The following is a 24,715-nucleotide window of genomic DNA, read 5'->3' on the forward strand; positions in this document are numbered from 1 at the left end:
ACGTTTCCATTGAAAGTAATGGAAAGTGGATTAATCTGTTCCAGACGGGTCCGCGGAGTACTTAAACTGAAAGTACTCAAACCGAAGTGTACTTAAACCGAGATATGACTGTATTTATCACTCTGGCCACTTTTGCTTCTGGGTGTTGAGCATCCTTTGCCCATGTTGTGTCCACTCTGGCATCCCCTGGGCCACTGCTGGCAACCACAGGCTGTTCCTTTTTAATGCTCTCCTGCTTCCTTGGTGCCCACCAAAGTCTCCTTCCTCCAAAACCACCACTTGTGTTGCCTCTTGGAGTCATCCTGACTCCAGGGAAAAGCCTCCCCTCTCCTCCCCCACCAAAGGATATTGTAGAGTTGGAAAAGGTTTAACAAAGGGCAGCCCATATGATCAAGGGGATGAAAAAAGGTTGTGGCGTTTGGAACTTTTGAAAAGGTAAGAGCTGACATGATAGAAGTTTATAAAACGATGCGGGCTATCATTTAGAGAGAGTGGCTAGAGAAAAGTTTCTCTCTAGAGGTGGTGGACATCCAATGAATATGAATATTCAGGACAGATTTAAAAAAAGAGTCCTTATTCACACAACATATAGTTAACCGAGGAACTCTCTCCATGGATGGCTTTAAAATTGGATTTGCACTTTCGTGGAGAGGGCTTTCAGTGGCTACTAGCCACAATGACTGTGGTGGAATCTACACACATTTTTAAAAACACTGTGAAATGTTTTTTTAAAAAACGTTTTGGGAAAAATATATATACTGTACATTGAATTTGCCATAGTTCACTGTTGCCATCTAGTGTCACATTTGTATATTGCACTTTAAAACACACTTAAAATGCTTTATTTGCAGCTGTATAGCTGAGTCCTGTCTCTGTGGTCAGAGGCAGCAATGCTTCTGAATACCAGCTGATGGAAATCACAGGAGGGGAGAGCACTTGCACCTGAATCTTGCTTGGGGTTTTTCCACAGGCATGTGGTTGTCCACTGTGAAAACAGGATGCTGGACTAAATGGGCCACTGGCTTGATCCAGCAGCCGCCTCTTATGTTCTTAAACCTCTCAGATCACCCCTCTGACTCCCTTTGCACTTTGTAGACCACTCTTCCCTAATCCAGTGCCTCCTGAGGCTGATGCCCCCAAGCAGCCAAAGAGCACCAGGTTGGGGAAATCTGCTGTAGGCTGTATTGAGTCTCCTACAACTCCTTGCACTCCTCTCTCCCCCTCCTCTCCCCACAACCCCACTCAATAGCTACCAGATGTAGGTCCCAGGCGTCTTCCTAATTCGTCTGGCAAGAGCCTCCGTGCAGTTCTCGGCTGCCTGCCTGTCTCTGGGAAGGGCTGGGTTCCTTGTGGGAACCGCAGCAGTGCCCAGAGATGTTTAATTTGGCAAGGAGCTAGCGGGGTACTGCAGCTAGAGTAACACTGATGCCTCTCGCAGGCCTTGTTGAGGTGCTCTTGGCAGGCCTGGGCAGTGGGGGAAATTGGGCGGTGGAGGTTGCAGCAAAGGGCCCGTCAAAACATTTGCCGCCAGTCCAGAGAGCCCCTTCCATTTCCCGTTGTGTTGCGATGTGCAGGCACCAGGAGGCGCACAATTGGGATATGCTGGGGTGAGAGCTGCTCAGGGGCAGGATTAGTTCTGTAAACTGTGGGCCCGATCCATTGGGAAGTTTATCCTGTTGCAGTTTGCCTCAATCCTTTTCTGTTACATCACTTCTCCAGGAGTGTTCGATCCTTTGGCTGGAGGGTTTCCTGTAGGATACATGCTTGCTGAAGCAGCACCCACCATCGCCTGGGGAAATGGCCTCAAAGGAATAACTCCAGTCTTTTATTTCTAGTGCAAATCTGAACTCATGGTTTCCTTGTACGGTAGAGAAGAACGGGGCAGGGAGGTGGTGGTGAGACAATTTGACCTACCAAAATGGGAGAAGCATTTTAGAAAATGTGCTTGGTGCTGCGTCCTTATTTTGAATACCAGTTGCTGCAAACCACAAGGGGACTGGGAGAGTGCTCTTGTGCTGCTTGTAGGCTTTCCCCCCTGCAGGGCCAGCGCTCCAGCAACGCGGGACCTCTTTGCTCCTCAAAGGTTGAACGGAGGCTTGTACTAGCATCTTCCCAGGCCCACTCACTCTGCACCTTTCAAATCTCATAAGGGATCGCTCCTCCTGGCTATGCTCTGTCTCCACGACTGGAGGCAGCGATGCTCCCGAATACCTTGCTGGAAGCCACAGGAAGAGAGAGCATTCTTGAGCTTGGGTCTTGCCAGTTTCCCACAGGCATCTGGTTGGCTGCTGTGACTACAGGATTTCGGACTCAATGGGTCATCGGCCTGATCCAGCAGAGCTCTTTTTATGCTCTTCCAGTGGCTGGCTATGTTGCAGGGGCGATGCTCCACCAGGAAGCAAACAGACATTGCTCCCTCACTCTGGGGGCTCCTGCAGAGAACCAGGTTTATACAACATTCACCTCGATTTGCTTGCACAGAGAATGGAAAGGTGTCGCTGCGCTGCTGCGTCCTCCACAGCACATATTTTGGGTAAGGAGGCCAAGGCATCAGCTGAGGCGGCTCATGTGGGACCTAATGGAAGCCAGACCCTGCCATAGTGATGACATTGGGCTGTGATTTGTGCTCTGCACAGACTAAACAGGCAAAAAAAAAGAGGAACTTGGAACAAGCCACATCTCAGCTCCAAATATAAACCAGGAAGCAGCTGACGGCTGCCCAGTCTCCAGCAAGGGGGTCTGTCCATCTTTTTCCAGTTTCAAATACTCATTGCCTCAGCTGGATTTTGATGGCTACAGAAAAGGGTGTGATCATTGCTCCGAATCTTGCTTATAAACCCAGGAAAGGACACGGAGAGCCTATGAAGGAAGATTGCAGCGTTTGGGTTTTTTTTAATTTAAAGAAAAGGCGAGCAAGAGGTGACTGGGTGGAAGTTCATATGCATGGCATAGATAAAGTGCATAGAGAAGAGTTTTTTCTGTTATAGTGCTGGAGCTTGTGGACCTCCAATGAAGCTGAATGTTGGAAGATTCAGGAAAGGCAGAAGAAAGTAGTACTTCATGCAGTGCATAGCTGACCTACGGAACTCCCTTCCACAGGAGGCAGTGATGGCCACCAACTTGGATGGCTTTAAAGAGGTCTGGGCAAATTCATGGGGTAGAAGCCTGCCAAAAGTCACTAGCTAGCTATGATGGCTATGCTCTGCCTCCATAGACAAAGGCAGAAACACTTCTGAATGCTAGTTGCTTGGTGCATTTGAGGAGAGGTTGCTTGGAGTATTATGTAGCATGTCAGGGGTGTGGTGGGAAAGGTCATTTCTTAAGAGTTTGGTGATATACAGTGGTGTAGTGGTTTGGGGAGTTGAAGCCCTGTTACTATTTCTGCAGCAGGGTCCCCTGTCTCCAGCATCTTAGAGCTGCCCAATCAGCATGAAAGGGAAGCCTTTTAGCCACTGAGAGGAAGCCTCCTCACCCTTTTGTGCTGGCTGGAGCCAATCAGAAGGCGAGTCAGCCTCTGAGGATGGGCTCCTAGGGTCACTCCGAGGGAAGACATGCAGGAAGAACACTGAGTTGTTGTTCGCTCCAGAGCGAAGCATCTAGCAACCCTGAAAACACACGGTGCTTCAGTTGCAAGAGTGCAAGTTCTGCTCCACACAGTAGAGTTTCACGTTAAACACAACTTGGGTCTCTCTGAGAGAAGATAATGGAGCACTAAAAATTATTTGCACAGAAAATAGCAAATCTATCTGAAAGGCAACACATGGAGATCGGCAATGCATACCTAATTATTGGAAGAGTAGCAGGTAATATTGCATGGCTGTGGCTATCATGAAGGTACCCTGCACATCTGAACCTGCAGCTACTGGCAATATAGCCCCGCAGGGCTTTTATAGTTCTGTGAAGCTGAGGATGTGTATATTTGGCCACATACCTGCATTTAGGACCATAGGAAGTCAGAGCATGGGTCCATTTAACCCAGTATCGACATCAGGAGTCGCCAATCAGGGGGCCTCCAGGTTTCTGCAGAATACAATTCCCCATCTTCCCTGGCCATTGGGCTATGCTGACTAGGGCTGAGAGGGCTTGTAGCCCAACACTCATGGTGGTTGTCACTGGCTGTGGTTCTTCAGGATTTCAAAAAGGAGCCTAGTCCCAGCATACCTGGAGACACCATTTGGTTGACGACCATATCCTTCTAATAAAGCTCTTTTTCTCGGGAGGTGGCTCTTGGGTCGATAAAAGTGGGAAAAGTGCATTCTTGTGGGCCTGGACATTGCTTATGCACTCATCTCTGCAGCAGTGGTGGGCTGCTGTAAGGCTCCATTTGGAATGGCCAAACCAACATGGTGATTGCCCCAGGGCACTGCGGGAGATTCAGCACAGCGCCACCCCACCTGCCATGGTTCCTTGAGGGTGCTGATTTCTCTTACCAGATTGCAGGGAAGGGCCCAAACAGTTGGCAGGAGAGTAGACAGCTGCCAGGGAAGGCCAAAGCACAGGGACCAAAACCACACATGGATATAGAAATACACTGTTTCTTTTTAATGAAGGAAGCTTTCAATGGAGACGCTAGACTTGTGTACCAAACTGCCCTTGTCGTAGCCGGACAGGTGGCCTCTTATGGCGGCCAGAACCATTGATGCAAAAAAAAAAGGGGGGGAAGAGGGCGTCCATCGAAGCCAGCTCGAGGCAGCACGGCTGCAAGGGAGGACGGTGCCCATATTGGCATCACAGGGTGAAAAAGCTCCAGCAGAAGGCATGCCCAGTCAGGTCTGGGATGCTATCCCAAGACTGGGTGTGCTGAAGCTCCAAGCCAGTGCGAGGCCTGCACACATGGCCAGCTTGAAAGGAAAGTTGCCTCCCGCATCTATGCCCGCAGAGCAGCCTCCTTTGCCAACCTGATGCCCCCTTGCGCACCTCTGGCCTGCAGCTCCCATCAACTGCTAATGCAATTCTAGGTTGCGGCAACAGAAGTCCAGGGTTGAGATCAAGGGAAATCGTAGCACCACACTATTCTGCCTCGGTCAGACCCCACCCGTAGCCCTGTGTCCACCACAGTTTAAGAGGGATAGTGGCAAGCTGGAATGTGTGTAGAGGTGGGCAGCCAAGATGATTGAGGGTCTGGAAACCAAGCCTTATGAGGAATAGTTAAGGGAGTTGGGCATGTTTAGCCTGGAGGAGACTGAGAGGTGATATGAGAGCCATCTTCAAATATCTAAAGAGTTGTCACATGGAAGATGGGAGGAAGCCTGTTATCTTCTGCTCAAGAGGGAAGGATCTGAACCAACGGATTCAAATGACCAGAAAGGAGATTCCGACTCAGCATTAAGAAGGACTTTCAGACGGTGAGATCTGTTTGACAATAGAATGGACTCCCTCAGAAGGTGGTGGGCTCCCCTTCATTGGAGGTTTTTAAAATACAGGTTGGATGCCCATCTGTCAGGGATTCTTTAGCTGTGATTCCCACAGGGCGTTGAACTGGATGACCCCCTTTGGTCCTTTACAGCTCACCAATTCTATGATTCTACAACCAGCTCTGGTCAGCATGGCCCCATCGCAGCCCCAGCATCAGGCGGATATTTAGCTCGGGGCTTTATGTGAGTGTCGGCCCAGGACGTCGGGAAGCAGGGCAGCAGATTGGCAAAGGTCTCTGCCCTGTGGAGCTTATGCCATGGCCCTTTTGCAACCACCATGCTCAGAACCTGAAAGCCAGCGACTCCATTTATGCAGGCTATAGCAACTTGGAAATCCCTAGGGGAGAGAAGCATGGCATATGCAATTATAATACTGGTACAAATAAAAGCCACCCGACCCACCCTGCTAAGCCCTCCCCCACCCCGAGCCCCAGGCGCCCAGCGCTTGGTCCACAAAATCCCTTTCCCGCTCCACAAAGGGGGGAGCAAAATCAGAAGTGCTTTGGATCTGCTGACGGTGGGGGGCGAGGGAGAAGGCCTTGGTTGTCAATAGGGTCCGCGTCTCACTGTGGGGGGGAGCACACTCAAAAGAGTCTTTGCCAGTCTCCTGGCTTCCCCCGAGACAAGTCCTGTGCTTCCCCCGCAACCCCCAATTCTCACTTCCTTTGTTTTTGTGTGTGTGTGCAGTCCTCTCTTAGTAACGTGGCCTCCTTCTACTGCACGGTTTGAGGTGACGTGGCGGCGGCTTTGGGCTGCTGCTCCATGGCGGCTTCTCTGCTCTTCTTCCTGGGAGGCTTTTTGATGGGTGTTTTCTTGACCACCTGGTCCCCGGCCACAGGCGTCGTTGGCTCTTGGCTGCCACCGGAGCAGGGCTTTTCCGCCTTCCTGGGCTCGCCAGCTGGCGCCTCCGCCACGGGGCTGATCAGTTTCTGCAAGTTCGGGGAGGTCGGCAGCACAGGCTTGCTGGACTTCTGGCTGCCGGCGGCCACGGAGCGCTTGGCCTTCTGCGGCGGGGTGGGCTTCTCTCTCTGGGCTGGCAGGGGGCTTACCCCATTCTGCCGGGCGCCCCCATCGCCCCGGTTTAGGCTCTGAGTCTTTTCCTTCAGCTGTGCCGCCAGCAGCGTGGCCGCCTCCGAAGACAGGTGGGGGTGAATGACTTCAGAGCGCAGCTTGCTGTGGCTGGGGCTTTTTGGGGCATCGCTCCCTTTCCGGTCCGGAGGGTAACTGCTCATCTTCTTGATCACGTTCTGGACAGCCCCGTTGATGTTCTCCATCTGCTCTGCACTGGCCTTGTGCCTCTGCTTGAGCTTGGACGGGGACAGCTGCTCCCCAGAGAGGGAGAGGGCCCTGCCTTCGGGGGAGCTCAGCTCCCTCGGGTGCTTCGGGGCTTTCTCTTTGCCCCTGGTGGCAGGCACCTTGCCATGGACCCCGGCCAATGTCTCACTGGGGCTCCTCTTTCTCTTCGCCAAGCCCTGTTTGTGCTCCGTCAAGTCGGTCATCCCGATGGCAGGCAGGGAGTTGGACTGGTTGGAGCTGTACTTGCTGTGGATCCAAGAGACTTTGGGCTTCGTCGAGGGGTCTGGCGGAGGGGGCTTTGCTCTCTCCGGCGACGGGGGCTTGGCGGCACCTGTGTTGTCATCCTCATCTCTGGACTGCTTGGAGAGGCGAGCGATTCGGGCGTAGAGGGCCCCGCTGACTGAGCCAGACCCGGAAGAGGAGCGCTCGCTGTCAGAGGATTTGAGCAAGGGCGTCTCACTGCTGTCTACTGGGATGGAGGGGCTCTCTTTCAAGACGGTGTACTCTCCGGCTTCCTCCTCGCTGATGGGGGGTGCCACCTTCTCCACTGGGTTGCAGGGAGCGGAAACTCTATCCTTGCTGTCGCTCACACTCTCTGCAGAGGGAAAGCAGGCGGGGGTCATTAGGGGTCAGTGTGGAGCCATGTTTTAAAAATCCCACAAGGATGGAGGACTCTTGTGGCCCTCCAGAAGAAGAAAAGTTTGGATTTAATATCCCACTTTATCACTACCTGAGGGGGTCTCAAAGCGGCTAACATTCTCCTTTCCCTTCCTCCCCCACAGCAAACGCTCTGTGAGGTGAGTGGGGCTGAGAGACTTCAGAGAAGTGTGACTAGCCCAAGCTCCAGGTGTTGTTGGGATGTCAGGGACTGACAAGTGTGCACTGATGAAAGGGGGTCTGGAGTCTGTCTCAGGGGGGGGCAGTGATTTGTGGGGGTCTGTATCAGCCAGCGGGCAAGAATCAGAGGCAGGGGAAGATTCAGAGTTAGAGGAAGAGGAGGAAGTTGCGGGGCTGGCAAATGAAGGGCCGGGTGCTTCCCCACCTTCTCCTGCACCCCTATCTCCCAGAACCAGGAGGGGATTGAAGAGGGAAGAGCAGAGGCAGTTTCCATGCAGGCGTAGTCTCCAGCTGCATGCATGCAGTCCATCAGGAGGAGGTAGTTAACTATCTGCTGTGTCTGGGGTGCGCGTGCGCCTGTGACATGGGACTACAGATGGGATTGCTGCAATGTGCTCTAGGTGGGGCTGCCCTCGAAGACGATTTCAGCCGGTTAAAAACGCAGTAGCCGAGTTACTGGCTGGGTAGTATATAACCCCTGTTTCTAAACAGCTGCAGTGGTTGCCAAGTTTGTTTCCAGAACAAACTTAGGTCCCAAATATCTGAAAGGTAAACTCCTTCCTGACAGAGCCTCTTGCGTTAAGTTCAGCAGAGGGGCCCTGTTGGTAGTTCCAGTAACCTGGAAGCTTGCGGCTATCTGCAATTTGGGAGAGGTTTTTCTCTGGGGCAGCCCCTAAGTTGTGAAACTTCCATTCCACAGAGGTGCAGCTGCCACATTCACGGTACAGTTTTTGTTGAGTGCTGAAGATGCACCTCTTTACCCTGACCTTTGGCACTTGAGACGTATATTTTCAGGACTGAACTTATTCTGGTGATTTAAAACTACAGTATTTTTAATCTTTTATTTTAAATAGTTGTGGCTCATCCTGGGCCCTTGGGGTAAGGGCACGTAATAAATGATACATCATACCCCTGACTATGCTGATTGGGGATGATGGGAACTGGAGTTCAACCACATATGGAGGTCACGGGTTTCCCATCCCTGCCATAAATGAAGCTATGCATGAATTATGGAGAGTGCAAGTTCCTCCCCACCTTCTGCTTGAAGGGGGAGCACTTGATCCACCCCACCCCCCCGTTTTGTAAGATGTGTCAAGGCAGCCTCTCTCAAACCTTGAGGTACTTCTGCTGTTTTGGACTACAACTCCCATCAGCCATAGAGCTGCTTTTGGGCTTTCTAGAAGAGGCATCTGGTCGGCCACTGTGAGAACAGGATGCTGGACTAAATATGAGCCTTTGGCCTAACCTAGCAGCCCCATTCTTTGGCTGGGGCTGGTGGGAGTTGGGTGCCTCATTGACTTTTTCTACCTGTGGAAATAAAGGACTGGGATCCCAGGAGTTAATTTCCACTGGTGGGAAACTCTCTGCCTGGCAATTATGGTTTTCTGTTTTCTTTTTTCTCCCTCTCTTTCGGAGTCACGCATGTGTGGCCTTAGAATTCTTTAGTCATTACAGGGCTATTTCATGAAGGCCTGCTATTTGCTGCAGAAGGGTTGCGGTGGAGCTGGGCTCACGCCAAATTCCTTTGCTCTGTAACGATTGCCAAAATTAAAGGAAGAGGGGAAAGAAAAGAGATCAGCGGCTGGTACAGCAATTTAACCTCCTGGCTACGGTTAGGCTGCAAGATGGAAATGTGGGCTTCGAGCATTATAAGCACCCATGCACCCATCCCAGTTCCAGACAACCCCAGCTCTCTTTTTTTAAGGGTTCTAGTCCTCAGTGCCGCAGATGAAAGCTTAGAGATGACATCAGGGTCTGCTGGCGTCATCTTCAGAAAATATTCATTGCAATGAATGGGATAACTCCTTAGGTACATTATGAGAGTCTTAATCTCAGGGTTGTGGGTTCAAGTCCCATTTTGGGCAAAATATTCCTGAATTGCAGGGGGTTGTGCTGGATGGTCCTCGTGGCCCCTTGCAACTCTACAATTTTATGATTCTATGACTTAAGGTAGGAATGTAGGAAGCAGACAACTGGGCCCATTAAGTTCAGTATTGTCTATACTGACTCGCAGCTTCTTTGCAAGATTTCAGGGGGGTTTCCTCCAGCCCTACCTGGAGATGCCATTCGGGATTGAACCAGAAACCCTGTGCAAGCAAAGCAGAAGCTCTACAAGTGAACCACAGCCCTTCCCAATACTGAATCTTATACTGAGCCAGACCATTGTCTCATCTAGTCCAGCATTGTCTACACTGACAGGTGCCCAGGGTTTTACGCAGGGTTCTCTCCCAGCCCTACCATGATAACCACTGAGGACTGAACCTAGGCCATTCTGAATGCAAAGCAGATGCTGTACCACTGAGGTGCATCCCTTCTCCACAAAGCAGTTGTGTTCATTAATTTAACTACCAGTGGGTCAACGCTGAATATGACATTATTAGCTACAGCTCAAAATGTTTTTCTATACAGTGGTACCTCTACTTACGCGCACCTCTGGTTAAGTATCCTTTGGGATTTGCACACAGCAAACCCGGAAGTATTTTTCCGGGTTTCGCCACGTGCACATGTGCAGAAGCGCTCTACCATGCCGCATGCATGCGCAGAACAGGCACCTCCGGTTGCGAAAACCTAGGGATCGGACCAGAGCTCCGGAACGGATCACGTCCGCGACTGGAGGTACCACTGTATTACAAATGTTCAAAGTATCACTTGACTCATATCACCTCAACACACACAAGGAAAATAGCATATATGGTTATGCTCCAGTTATCTCCTGCTTAGACTACTGCAATTCGCTCTACATGGGGTTACCTTTGAAACTACAACTAATCCAGAATGCAGCAGCTAGACTGGTGACCGGGAGTGGCTGCCGAGACCATATAACACTGGTCCTGAAAGACCTACATTGGCTCCCAGTACGTTTCTGAGCACAATTCAAAGTGTTGGTCCTGACCTAAATGGCTTCAGCCCAGTATACCTGAAGGAGTGCCTCCACCCCTATCGTTCAGCCGGGACACCGGGGTCCAGCTCCAAGGGCCTTCTGGCAGTTCCCTCACTGTGATAAGTGAGTTTACAGGGAACCAGAAAGAGGGCCTTCTTGTTAGTAGTGCCCTCCTTGTGGAACACCCTCCCATCAAATATCAAGGAGATAAATAACTTTTTGAAGACATCTGAAGGCAACCCTGTATCAGGAAGTTTTTTCATGTCTAATGTTTTACAATTTTTATGTGTTGTAAGCTGCCCAGAGTGGCTGGGGAAACCCAGCCAGATGGGTGGGGAATAATAATAATAATAATAATAATAATAATAATAATAAGCCTGGCCTAAAGATCTAGGGTGATGTAGTGGTTGGAGTGTCAGACTAGGACCTGGGAGACCAGAGTTCAAATTCCCACTGGGTGCAACTTTGGACCAGTCCCCATCTCTCAGCCTAACCTACCTCACAGGGTTGTTGTGGGGCTTAAATGAGAAGGGGAAGAAGTGCAATGTGTGCCACCTTCAACTCCTTGGAGAAGAAAGGTGGGATATAAAAGCAATAAATTAATTTCAACTAAGGATTTTACTTTGGGAGAAGCCATGGCAGCAGGGGATGGTGTAAGAAGGTGGCAAGGTTTTATGGCAGATGAGCACCTTGAGGCTCAAAAGTCTGCACTGCCGTTGTACTGGGGTTCCCCAGAACCCTGCCTTTCTGCCCCGCTCACCTTCATGTGGCACGCAGTAGACGGGGCCCTCATCCGTAGTGTCGAAGGACGAGAAGGAGCCCCGGGAGGACCACGAAGGCGACGGCTGCTCCACCACTGATGGGGGCTCAATGAAGCTGCAGTTCATGGTGTTCTCCAGGTCATGATGAGCCACTGCAACAAACAGAGAAGGTTGAGAAAGAGGTTCTTGGTCTGCATCTGAAAAAAGGCAGGGCCGGATTTAGGTTTGATGAAGCCCTAAGCTACTTACTGAAGGTAATGGGGCCCTTTCTATGCCCAGCTGTTCCCTTTGTCAACAACAAACTGTTGCTGTTTTTTGTGTTGAACATATGCTATATGGTAATTTATGGACCTAATAGGTATCTAAAGCTATTTGCATATAACAAATAGGAGCCTACACCACACAAAACACTGTTGCTGTATGTAGGTTTTATTTTATTTGTTTTTTTTATCTTATTTTGGAAATGTACATCCAGTTTTTTTTTCTTTGACTTTTTTTGGTGCCCCCAAGAGAGTGGGGCCCTAAGCTATAGCTTGTTTAGCTTATACGTAAATCCAGCACTGGAAAAAAAGCAATGAAAAGAAGAAAAAGAAAGGGGGGGAGGAGTAGTCGTGTTGGCTCAGAAGGAAATGAAATCCAGACCCGAGAGACCAGATTCCCTTGATTATTAGGCCAACTAAAATCTCACCAAAAATTAGTGTGCAAGCTTTTTAGTTTTCCAGAATTCTTCATCAGGCTAGAGCAGGCATAGGTAACCTTGGCTCTCCAGATGTTTTGGAACTACAACTCCCATGATCCCTGACCACTGGCCCTGTTATATATATAGCCCTATATATATGTGTGTGTGTGTGTGTGTGACTGATTTTTTTTGTTCTTTAACTGCTTTGAGATTTTTTCTGTTTTTGTTTTACAATCAAGCAGTGTACACACACACACACACACACACACACACACACACACACACACACACACAATGTATACACCACTTGATTGTAAAAAAAAACCCTCAAAGCAGTTAACAAAGAACAAAAAAAGTAAAAAATATTTAAAGCAGCCAAGTAAATATATATATATATATATATATATATATATATATATATATATATATATAAAATATAAATCAGCAATAAACTAGAAACGGCAAAACATACACCCACATTCCACATGTCTGGTAGGCTTGTTTAAACAACTTTTTTTTTTTTTTTGCTGGTGCCAAAAAGAGTGCAGTCAATAGGCAGGGAGTTCCAGATTGCATGTGCTGCCATGCTAAAAGATTTATGGAACAGGTATTATCTGGCACCTGTGACAGCCACAGTTCCACAGATCGAAACAGTCGAGTGGGCCTATATGGGGGAAAGCGATCTCATAGGTAAACCGGTTCCAAGTTGTTAAGCGCTTTATTTAGTAACACCTTGAACTTGGCCCAGGTAGCAAGTTGGAAACCAATGCAGATCTTTGAGCGCAGGTGTTATATGCTGATGAGGCCTCACTCCCTGACTGCTGGGCAGAGATGATGGGAGCTGTAGACCAAAACATCTGAAGGCCATCAGGTTGAGGGGGAAATGGCCTATGGTGCCTTCAGGCTGATGCTGCCCGCAAACACTGTAGCCTTCAAAGGTGTTTCAACTCTCATTTGATTGCCGCTTTTTGCGCCTCTTCCAACCAGAAGTTTACATTCAGTATTGGCAAAGTAGCCACATTGGACTTTCTTCGTTCCATGAATTCTAAGAACAGCTCTTCAAAACCCCCAGAAAGGGAGGGAACCTTGAATATATCACAAACTCCTGCAAAAGTTACCAGCCCACAACAATTCTTGGGTGGTTCCCCCTCCCTTTTGTACCAGCGTAAGCATTTGGGATGGATGAAGAGCCCCAAAAGGAGGAAATTCATTTGCATCATGCTCACCCAGAGGCAGATTCAGGTAGGTAGCCGTGTTGGTCTCACGCAGTCAAAATAAATAAAAAAATAATTTTTTTAATTTTTTTGTAGGGTTTGGCCTATTTTGCCAAAGGATAAATGGACATAAATCTGACATCAGGAATCACAAGACAGGGGAGCCAGTAGGAGAACACTTCAGTCTCCCAGGACATTCAATACAGGATCTCAAAGCAGAAATAGAATTGAAAGAGAAGTTGCTGAATTGCAACTTATTACTAAACTGAAAACTATGGAGAGACCTGGTCTCAATAGAGATATTGGATTCTTGTCTCATTACATATGCAAAAGCTATTTTTGGTCATCTGCATACTATCCCTTGCTTTTTCCAGTAGGACTAATTGCAGTCGTTAACAGTCGTCAACAGGTTTTTCATACCCATTGAGCCAATCACCCATCTCCTACTACCCTTCTGAGAAAAACCCCCACCCCACCCTCCCAGTCTGGTGACTTCCGTTTCAGTGTATCTGAAGAAGTGTGCATGCACATGAAAGCTTATACCCAGAACAAACTTAGTTGGTCTCTAAGGTGCTACTGGACGATTTTTTATTTTTTATAAAAAATTTCAACCCAGAGGCAGAGGCAAGGATTACAGGCCATAGGCAAGCCTCTATCTGGACCTCGCAGACGCTGGCTTCCAAGAGAGTTGAAAGTGGTTTAAGGGAGTGGTGCAGTTTCTCACGGTGTGGAGACATGCATATACATCTCTTTTGACCCACTGCAACCTGTAGTCAAGGTTTTTGGAATACAGTAATACAAAAACCTGCAGAACTTATTCAGCCAGAAGCAAAAGGGGGGTCAGCGTATGTACCCATAAGTAGCAACCTCTCATTCAAACTGCCTTTGGCTCCCTGGAAGAAGAGGGGGGGGGGAATGGCACTTGTGCTCATGTGCATTGAACATGAAGTAGGAAACTGGGAATTTTCTTTTTCTAAATAAGATATAGCTGATGGGAGTTGCAGTCCTCGGTTGCTAATTCTTAATATTGAACTGCTCGATATTTTATATTAGTATTTTGACAGGAGTTTCATTGACAGCTATTATATTTGTGCTAATTTTTTAGATTGCACTGCTCGGTATTCTTTGAATAATACAGTGGAACCTCGGTTTATGAACACCTTGGTTTACGAATTTTCGGTTTGTGAACGCCGCAGACCCATCTGGAACGGATTAATTCACTTTCCATTACTTTCAATGGGAAAGTTTGCTTCAGTTTATGAACGCTTCAGTTTATGAACAGACTTCCGGAACCAATTACACCCATGCTTCGGGTTAAGTACACTTCAGGTTGAGCACTCCGTGGACCCGTCTGGAACGGATTAATCCACTTCCCATTACTTTCAATGGGAAAGTTTGCTTCAGTTTATGAACGCTTCAGTTTAAGTACTCCGCGGACCGTCTAGAACAGATTAATCCACTTTCCATTACTTTGAATGGGAAAGTTTGCTTCACTTTATGAACGCTTCAGTTTATGAACAGACTTCCGGAACCAATTGTGTTCATAAACTGAGGTACCACTGTAATGATTCTGGATTTTTACCGAGAGCATTTTCATTACTCCCCACAATCAGAATGAATGCTCAGTGAAGACCAGGCACTGCCTAGCAACCAAATCAGGATGAATGCTGAATAAGAAGGCTGGATTCAAGGAGGGTCCGCCGTCCTAAACTGGTTAAGAGAGACCCAGAAGTCCTCAGAAAGAAAATTAAAACTTTTAATTTCTTCTAACAGCAGAGGGTGCCCTCTCACTTTCTGGCTAAGGACTGCCTCAAGAGGGTTATGCCTCCTGCTGAATTTGGTTGTCCTAGGAAATGAGAAGGTGCAGGCAAGGCACTGAAGCTTATCCACAAGAGATAAGAAAATTGGGCTTGGGCTGACAGGGGATGTGAGGTCAGGGGCAGCAATGCTTCTGAATCCCAGTAGCTGGAAACTATAAAGGTAAAGGTAAAGAGACCCTTGACAGTTAAGTCCAATCGCGAACGACTCTGGGGTTGCGGCACTCATCTCGCTTTACAGGCCGAGGGAGCTGGCGTTTGTCCACTCTGCAGGCAGTTTTTCCAGGTCATGTGGCCAGCATGACTGAGCCGCTTCTGGCACAACGGAACACCGACACCAGAGCAGTGCATGGAAACGCCGTTTACTTTCCCGCCGGAGCAGCACCTATTTATCTGCTTGCACTGGCGTGCTTTCGAACTGCTAGGTTGGCAGGAGCTGGGACCGAGTAACAGGAGCTCACCTCGTTGCAGGGATTTGAACCTGCTGACCTTTTGATTGGCAAGCCCAAGGCTCACTGGTATATTGTGCTCCAGTCCTGATTCTGGGTTTCCCATTGAGGCATCTGGTTGGCCACTGTGAGAACAGGATGCTGGGCTAGATAGGCCATTGGCCTGATCCAGCAGGCTCTCCTTGTGTTCTTAACTGATATTCGGGGGGCACACTGCCTGCAACAGTGTAGACAGAGCACAGCCATCGTGGATAGGCTTCTCTGTGAATTTTTCTAGTCCTCTTCTAAAGCCATCCAAGCTGGTGGCCATCCCTGCCTCTTGTGGGAGCAAATGCCATAGTTTAACTCTCTGCTGTGTGTAAAAAACAACACTCTTTTTTCATCTGTCCTGAATCTTCCAGTGTTCAGCTTTATTGGATGGGTCTTGTACGGTTCTGGCATTATAAGAGAGGAAGGAAAACTCTTGGCAGCCGGCATAATGATAGATTATGCCGAAATGGCTAAAATGACCGGAAGAATCAGAAATCAGGAAGATCAAAACTTTAACAAGGAATGGGGAAAATTTATAACTTATCTTAAAGACCATTGTAAACAGTTAAAATTGTTAGTAGGATTGGAATATCACTTGTAGTTTAAGGCTGGATTCTGGACACAACGGCGATGTAAAAGACTTGGATCATCATAAAAGATGCAGGAGGAAATGATTAATAATAGGACCCACAAAGGTGAGGATGGAAGTTCAGGAGGTTCCTTGGAATCTTGCTTTTATGATTTATGTTTGATTATATCTCTGCAGAATTTTAATTTGGAAAAAACCAAATAAATAAATTTAATGGAAAACTCTCGGCAGCCACTTTACAGTGAGAATGAAGATGGCGGGAGAACGAATCGCAGCTCACTTTCACAATAACATGGTCGTTGAGCCTCCCCCATAACACTTTGCAAACGAGACTGGGACCTGCCTGCCTGAACAGCCCCTGGGCCAAAGAGACCCCAAACAGGGCGGCTTCTGTGCAGAGTGAGCCCCCTGAGGGATGCAGAGTTTCCTGTAGCTGCTCAGCACTCAGACATCTGGTTCTGGGTGACTCGTTGCCAAATAAATCATGCCAAGAGTGGCTGCAAAAGTGCCGTGCTGCTTCCTGCAGGCCTCTCGCTTCCAACCAGCGTCCCACCCCCAAGCCACAGCGTTTCTCCCCACAGATCCCCGTTTTCACTGGCCTGCCTCCTGGGCTAGTCAGAGGAGGTCTCAGCCCTTGTTTCCTAAAGTTAGAGAAGAAGGGCAAAGGTGGGCGGCAGGGGGGGGGGAGGATAGCAGCACACCTGCTTTGCAAGCAGAAGGTCCCAGGTTCAAACCCTGGCATCTCCAGGAACCAATGGTCTGACTCAATGTAAGGGAACTTCCTGCCTCCTTATCAACATAGATATCTTGCCATATGGTTAGATTACTGCAGAGCATTATACGTGGGGCTGCGCTTGAAGACAGTTCGGAAACTGGTGCAGAATTCAGCAGCCAGGTTGCTCACTGGGGCAAGATGGTCTGAGCACATCACACCAATTCTGGTCCAACTGCTCTGGTTGCCAATTAGCTTCCAGGACGAATTGAAACTGCCGGTTTTGACTTATAAAACCTTATGTAGCTCAGGACCCCAATACGTCAAGGCTCCTCTTCATCCTGGAGAGAAGTGACTAGTGGGGTGCCACAGGGTTCTGTCTTGGGCCCAGTCTTATTCAATATCTTTATCAATGATTTGGATGATGGGCTTGAGGGCATCCTGAGTAAGTTTGCAGATGACACCAAATTGGGAGGGGTGGCTAATACCCCAGAGGACAGGATCACACTTCAAAATGACCTTAACAGATTAGACAACTGGGCCAAAGCAAACAAGATGAATTTTGACAGGGAGAAATGTAAAGTACTACACTTGGGCAAAAAATAATAATGAAAGGCACAAATACAGGATGGGTGACACCTGGCTTGAGAGCAGTACATGTGAAAAGGATCTAGGAGTCTTGGTAGACCACAAACTTGACACGAGTCAGCAGTATGATGCAGCAGATAAAAAAGCCAATGCAATTCTGGGCTGCATCAATAGGAGTATAGTATCTAGATCAAGGGAAGTAATAGAACCACAGTATTCTGCTCTGGTCAGACCTCACCTGGAATACTGTGTCCAATTCTGGGCACCACAGTTCAAGAAGGATACTGACAAGCTGGAACGTGTCCAGAGGAGGGCAACCAAAATGGTCAAAGGCCTGGAAACGATGCCTTATGAGGAACGGCTTAGGGAGCTGGGTATGTTTAGCCTGGAGAAGAGAAGGTTGAGGGGTGATATGATAGCCATGTTCAAATATATAAAAGGATGTCATATAGAAGAGGGTGAAAGGTTGTTTTCTGCTGCTCCAGAGAAGCGGACACAGAACAATGGATTCAAGCTACAAGAAAGAAGATTCCACCTAAACATTAGGAAGAACTTCCTGACAGTAAGAGCTGTTTGACAGTGGAATTTGCTGCCAAGGAGTGTGCTGGAGTCTCCTTCTTTGGAGGTCTTTAAGCGGAGGCTTGACAGCCATCTGTCAGGAATGCTTTGATGGTGTTTCCTGCTTGGCAGAGGGTTGGACTGGAGGGTCCTTGTGGTCTCTTCCAACTCTATGATTCTATGAATACCTTCCCCCATATGAACTGGCCTGGACATTGTGTTCATCATTTGAGGCCATTCTTTGTCTGTCTCCTCCATGGGAGGTTTGGAGGGCGGCAACACAAGGACGGGCCTTTTGAGGGGTGGCTCCCCACTTGTGGAATGCTCTCCACAAGGAGGCTTGCCTGGTGCCATCATTACAAATCTCCAGGTGCTAGGTTAAAACATTCCCTTTCTGCCAGAGCTTTGGTTTTTAATTTTTCTGCAACCTCCTTCAGTGGGTGGAATGTTTCAATCCTGCCTTTAAAAAAATAAGAGTCTTTTTAGTTTTTCTATGCTTTGTTCTACACCAGTTTTAATGACTATTTTTGTTTGTATGTGTATTGTAAGTTGCTTTTGTCAAAAAAGGGGGCAACTAATTAATTTAATAAATAATCAAAATCTGTAATTTTCAAAATATTCTGTTTTTAATTTTTAAAATATTTCAATTCTGTTTTTAATATTTATACAACAGTAGTCATACACAATACTCATAATGGTTTTGTGCCTTTACTTCCAATGAGGAAAAGTTTAAGCATTTGGGACTTTTAAGTTTTGAGAAAAGCCAAGTACGAGGCGACATGATAGAAGTTTAGAAAAAGATGCTTGGCATGGAGAAAGTAGAGAGAGAACATTTTCCACAATGCTAGAACTGGTAAAAGGTCAAGGACCCCTGGATGGTTAAGTCCAGTCAAAGGTGACTATGGGGTTGCGGCGCTCATTTTGCTTTCACGCCGAAGGAGCCGGCGTTTGTCCAGACAGCTTTCCAGGTCATGTGGCCAGCATGACTAAACCGCTTCTGGCGCAATGGTACACTGTGACAGAAACCAGAGTGCACAGAAATGCCGTTTACCTTCCCGCCACAGGGATACCTATTTATCTACTTGCACTGGTGTGCTTTTGAACTGCTAGGTTGGCAGGAGCAACGGGAGCTCACCCCATCGCAGGGATTCAAACTGCCGACCTTCCGATCGGCAAGCCCAGGAGGCTCAGTGGTTTAGACCACAGCGCCACCCTCTCCTTCCCGCTAGAAGTGGAAGACATCCAATGAAGTTGAATGTTGGAAGATTTAGGACAGACAAGATGGACCAGCTTCTTCACACCTAGCAAAAACTCCCTCCCACTGTAAGCAGTGATGGCTACCAACTTATATGGCTTTAAAAGAGGATTGGATAAATTAATGGAGAATGAGGTTACCAACGCCTACTGGACAGGATGGCTATGGCTCTGTTCTCCACAGCTGGAGGCAGTAATGTTTCTGAAGATCAGTTGCTAGGATCTGCAGGAAGGGAGAGACCTCTTGTGCTTACAGGTTTCCCAAAAGAGCCATCTGGTTGGCCACTGTGTGAACAGGATGCTGGACTAGGTGTGACTAGATGCACTGACTTAAGCCAGCAGCCTCTTCTGATGCTTGCTCATCCTCCATAGTTGCTGCATTCATGTTGCAACCTTGCCGCTGGATATGCTCTTCCAAAGAGAAGGCTGGCACCATCTTCCATTTCCTGCTCGGAGGAGGAGGAGGAGGAGCTGTCGGGCAACCCCCTTCCTCCTTCTCCTCACTTCCCTTCCTCCTCCTGGGGAAACTGAAAGGCTTTCATAGTGAAAGCGCCACCAGATCAAAAGCAGCTTTGAAGGCCACAGGAGAGCTGACCCACTCCGGGCAGAACAAGCAACTTCCTCAGCTACTGCATAAACAGAGACTTCCTTTGCCGTCAAACAGGAAGGTTAGGCCTGTTCAGGAGTCTGCTTCTACGTCACAAAGCCAGGGCAAGTGGGCACAAGAACTGGGAAGGGCACTCCAGGGCAGACCCTGTGTGAGCCTGGAGGTGTTTCTGCATCGAGGGGCTTTTTTTATAGCTCCCAGGTGCTTGCAGCTCGTGCTTCCTACGAGCGATGAGATAATCCCCTCCCCCAAGTGAAACCTCCATGTGCCAGGGCAGTCTATCTTGGAACACCAGGCGCTGGAGACAAACACAGGAGGGCTGTTGCTGCACACAGAGGAGGTCATAGTGTGTGAGAGGGAGGGAGGGAGGGAGAGGCAGGCAAGTTGCTCCCTCTCTGAATAATCTTGCTTGGGCTCTGCTGCTCAGCTCCATCCCAACAAGGGGATTTGGCAGCCCTTTCCGCCATTTTTAAAGAGCACTTTTGGTCAATGTGTTGAGGCTTTAAGAGCGTGCTTTACTGGATGCATCCCATGGCAGGACAAAAGTACAGTAATCTCATTTCAGAAAATGGCCTTGAAGATACCTAATGGTGAAAGACCGGAAACCTAAATCTATTATAAGTGGCTGAATGAACTAATAAAAATAATTCATGTGCTGGTTGCTTGCTCGGAACACTAACACACAGAAAACCCACAACGTGTTGCTCTATCTAGCTTAGTATTGCCTACACTGACTGGCGGCAGGGGTTTCAGGCAGGGAACACTGGAGATGCCACTGGGGGCGGAACCTGGAACCTTCTGCATGCAGAGAGCAGATGCTCAGCTACTGAGCTGCTACGGCCCTTTCTGTAGATCGGGGGCTGGCTTCTTAAAAACTGTGCCAGTTTTGCAGAAAGAAAGGGGCGGGGGAGAAGGGAAGATATGGAAACCTAAAAGGGGTGGGGGGGGGAGAGAGATGGTCCACTTGCCCTGGTCTCCCAGTGGCTCCATCCTGCACCCCCCCCTGCCCTCGACTACAGCTGCGCGGGACCTCAGCCCTCCGCGGTCAGGGATGGATAAAAAGAACATATGGCGAAGCCTGCGTGCCAAGGCAAACAAAGGAGCCTGTGACCAAAGCATTTCATTCCAGTGAAATAACAGCCCCTCTGGCAGTCGAGCGAAGCCGCGGGAAGGAAGGCCAGCCTCCGAGAGGGTGTCCGCAGACAGGAGAGAGCGAGCCGATGCAAATCAACTTCTTCATGTCACAGGGTCTCGGCTGCCAGGGTCGGTTGTCTGGTTTTCAAAGTGGGCGCGTCCCCTGTGGGGTAGTGGGATTCCCTGTGTGTGTGCGTGTGTGTGTGCGCGCGCTAGGAGGCAAGGAGGGGCAAAGGAATGCCGGAGGTGCAAATGACTATCACAGAACCATATAGACTAGAGTGGGAAGGGACCTCCAAGGACCATCAAGTCCAACCCCTTGCCTTTTCCTCTACGCCAGGCATGTCCACTTAAGAAAAGTGATCGCCTGTTTGCTCCTGATCGATCGTGCCATGCCCTGCCCCTGGCTCTATGTCCCACTGCCGCTGCCGCCACTGTGAAAGCTTATCTTCCCAGCGGCGGTGGCATAGTGGGGGAATGAGGGAGGGCGTCGGACTGTTTGGAGATTGATTTAATGCAACCCCCCCCCCAAAAGCTCAACAACAAAAGCTCAACAGCTCTTGTCAATCCTTCCTAAAAGGCTCAACAACTCTGGGCAATGCTCTGCCAAAAAAGCTCTGGTCTGCCCCACCCCCTCTAAAAAAGCTCGGCAACTCTTGGCAATGACAATGGGTAGATCACTGCTAGTTTTATTATAGTTACAGGTAGGTAGCCGTGTTGGTCTGCCGTAGTCGAAACAAAATAAAAAAATTCCTTCCAGTAGCACCTTAGAGACCAGCTAAGTTTGTCATTGGTATGAGCTTTCGTGTGCATGCACACTTCTTCAGATACAGGTATCTTCAGGTATCTGAAGAAGTGTGCATGCACACGAAAGCTCATACCAATGACAAACTTAGCTGGTCTCTAAGGTGCTACTGGAAGGAGTTTTATTATACTGGGAGTAGATCGCAGTCTCTAGAGAGCTGGACGTGCCTGCTCTACGCTAAAAACTCCCAAACTCTGCAACCTTTCCTCACCGGGGAATCGCCCCATCCCCTTGATGGTTTTGGTCGACCTTTCCTGAACCTTTTCCAACTCGACCTCAGCCGTGTAGCCAGGAGGTGAAGTTTCCCACACTTGGTGCTGATGCTGTTTTTACTGCATGCATCTTCATCCTCATCTAGGGGGTCTCATGCTGGGAGGAAGTGTGGCACTGTTCCTATTGCTTTTAGTTTAGTTTAGCAGACAGCAAAAAACAAAGCAGAGAGAGAGAGAGGAAGGGGGAAGGAGCAGAGCTGCTCTGAGCTGGGCTACCCACTTTTGCACAAATGGTCTTTCACCCCCTTTGGGAATAATAATAATAATAATACGGCAATATATTTATAAGCCACTCATCTGACTCATTGCCCCAACCATTCTGGGCAGCTTCCAAGAAATTAAAACACAGTAAGATATCGAAAATAAAAAACTTCCCTATACAGGGCTGCCTTTGGGTGTCTTCTAAACAACCGAATAGTTTTTTAAAAAAATTTCCTTGACATCTGATGGGAGGGCATTCTACAAGGCGGGCTCCATGACGGAGAAGGCCCTCTGCCTGGTTCCCTGTAGCTTTGCTTTCTGCAATGAGGGAACCGCCAGAAGGGCCTTGGAGCTGGACCTCAAGTGTCCAAGATGAACATTGGGGGTGGAGATGCTCCTTCAGGTATACTGGGCCGAGGCCGTTTAGGGCTTTAAAGCTCAGCACCAGCACTTTGAATTGTGCAAGGAAACGTACTGAGAGCCAATGTAGATCCTTTAGGACTGGTGTTATATAGTTCCAGCGGCTGCTCCCAGTTACCGGTCTAGCTGTCACCTTCTGGATTAGTTGTAGTTTCCGAGTTGCTTTCAAAGGTAGCCCCATGTAGAGTGCATTGCAGTAGTCCAAGTGGGAGATAACCAGAGCATGCACCACTCTGGCAAGACTGTGCAGGCACCTAGGGTCTCAGCTGGCATATCAGATGGAGCGGTAGACAGCTGCCCTGGATACAGAATTGATCCAGAAGTGCCTCTGTCCAAACCCGGGGTGCTCTAGGCTGATTCCGGCAGAGGCAGCAGTCAGCAGCTCCAGCCTCCAAAGTCAGTAGAGGCCAGGAGGGGAGCCTCTCACTGCCCCGTTTATACAAAAGCCCCAAGCAGCAGGGAAGTGCCAGGAAATGGGGAAACACAGGCCCATTCAGCCTGGGCCTCTGCTTCACAGAAGGAGCCTCTATTCAGAGAAGAGGGGGGGAAACTCAACCCAGCGGCGCTTCTGTAAACACAGCGCTTGTTATCGTTTCAGTGGGGAAATGGTTGCTGCTGCTCTGAGCCGCAGGCTTTTTAGTGCCAGGGATGTACCACTGTGCTCCCCTGACCGAGATGGGGGGTGGGAGGGAGGCAGCTCTCAGAAAAGCTGAGTGCAGAAGAATCCTGACCAGCTTGAAATTACTTAAAGACAGGACAGGATCATGTTTCTACCAGAGTTGAGCCAAAGGCTTCACAAAGTTTAATCTTTGGAGCAAAGACTGCGGCAGAGAGGTCCATGAGCCCTCCCCTCTCTTTTTTTGCAAATTTCCCATGCCTGTTTGCAAGCCATAGTTTCCCTAGTCTGCTGCTGCTTTGTAGCCATTAAACCTTCCCAATTAAATCTTGAAAGGGCTTCCTCACTGCTAAAATCCCAGCCAATCAGGGATCACATAGTGATCACGTTGAAATCACAGTGCCAAGCCGCCTGTTTGATAGTTGTATTCTCACCCATATTTAAGACACGGCTGCCTCAACTGTGGTTTGTTCAAGCCAACAAACCATGAATTGTCTCGCAGACCAGCCATGGTTTCTTTCTCCAAACCCTTTTGCCTTGCGCCTCTGCAGCTTGATTGAGCATCTTGGTGGAGCAAAAAACAACAACACACAGGCAAGACTGACGATGCGCTGTGACATAACACAAAGCCATAGCTAAGAACAAGCCATGGTTTGTGAGCTAACAGCAAACCATGGCTTCACACTGTGGTTTGCTGCAAGAAAACAAACCCTGATTAATTCTACCAGGCTGGGCTTAGCCATTCAAAGACACAACACAGGGGCACTGACTGAACTGTAAGAATGGATCCTGACACATTTGCAAACCTAGTTTAAGTCTCTGTGCCACCGTGACAAGAATTCTGAATCTCGCACGCCTGTTCATCATTCGTTTGTCTACACTGGGATCGTGATGCCACGCAGTCAGACATGCAAACCGTGGTTAGTTGTGGGGCCCTTAACAGAATGTGGGGAACACATAATGACAGAGCTTGTATGGGAGAGAACAACCGAGGCTGGTCCTTACCGACAACCTTTGGCAGCTTCTGGCGGCGAAGAGGGATGCGTGGAAGTTTCATGCTGATGCGGCTGAATCTCCCACAAAGACGCCTCGGGGATTTCTTGTGGGGTGGGTCTTGGTTTGAGCTGCAAGGGAGGAAGGTGGGCATTTTGGGTTAGACTCCTGGCAGAAGTTAACAGCGTCAATGCAGATGGACTGGGACCAGGGTTGTCCTGGTGGGTAGCATGACGAAGGCCCCCATTACTTCGCTTTACAGTCCTGTTAGGGTTGCCCCCTCTTCCTGCATTACAGAGGGGTGGAGTAGATGCTCCTCCAACTCTGCAATTCTGTGATTCTCCTGGCACTGTGTCGGGTCAACATGGGCAAGCACAATGAGGAAGTAGTAGAGTTTTGAGGTGGCAGAAGGGGCTATACTATTTTCAGCTGCTGGAAAATCCATTATTTGAAGCTCCCACCCCATGTGAAAAAAAGCTCCCTGCAACTAAAAAAGGAGCACAACCTGATGGGGCTGGGACCTCTGCAGTGCTAGTTATTTAGTTGCAGGGATATGGGTTCAAAAAAAAAAAAAACACCTGCACACAA

At 48.7% G+C, this 24,715-nt stretch overlaps 1 protein-coding gene across 2 annotated transcripts in view; it reads right to left on the reverse strand.

Annotated features, from left to right (window-relative positions):
- Window positions 1-4,521: 4,521 nt before the first annotated feature.
- Window positions 4,522-24,715, reverse strand: part of SCARF2 (scavenger receptor class F member 2) — a 63,298-nt gene continuing 43,104 nt past the window's right edge. For both annotated transcript variants that reach the window (XM_035098795.3, XM_088659267.1), the window contains 3 exons: window positions 24,140-24,258; window positions 11,189-11,341; window positions 4,522-7,305 (listed from right to left, as the gene is read on the reverse strand). In XM_035098795.3, coding sequence (XP_034954686.3) covers window positions 6,128-7,305; window positions 11,189-11,341; window positions 24,140-24,258 — 1,450 coding nt within the window. In that variant the 3' untranslated portion in view covers window positions 4,522-6,127. The remainder of the gene's footprint in view (window positions 7,306-11,188; window positions 11,342-24,139; window positions 24,259-24,715) is intronic.

This window comes from Zootoca vivipara, chromosome 16 (genome assembly GCF_965207765.1).
Source record: "Zootoca vivipara chromosome 16, rZooViv2.hap1.1, whole genome shotgun sequence".
NCBI lineage: Eukaryota > Metazoa > Chordata > Lepidosauria > Squamata > Lacertidae > Zootoca > Zootoca vivipara.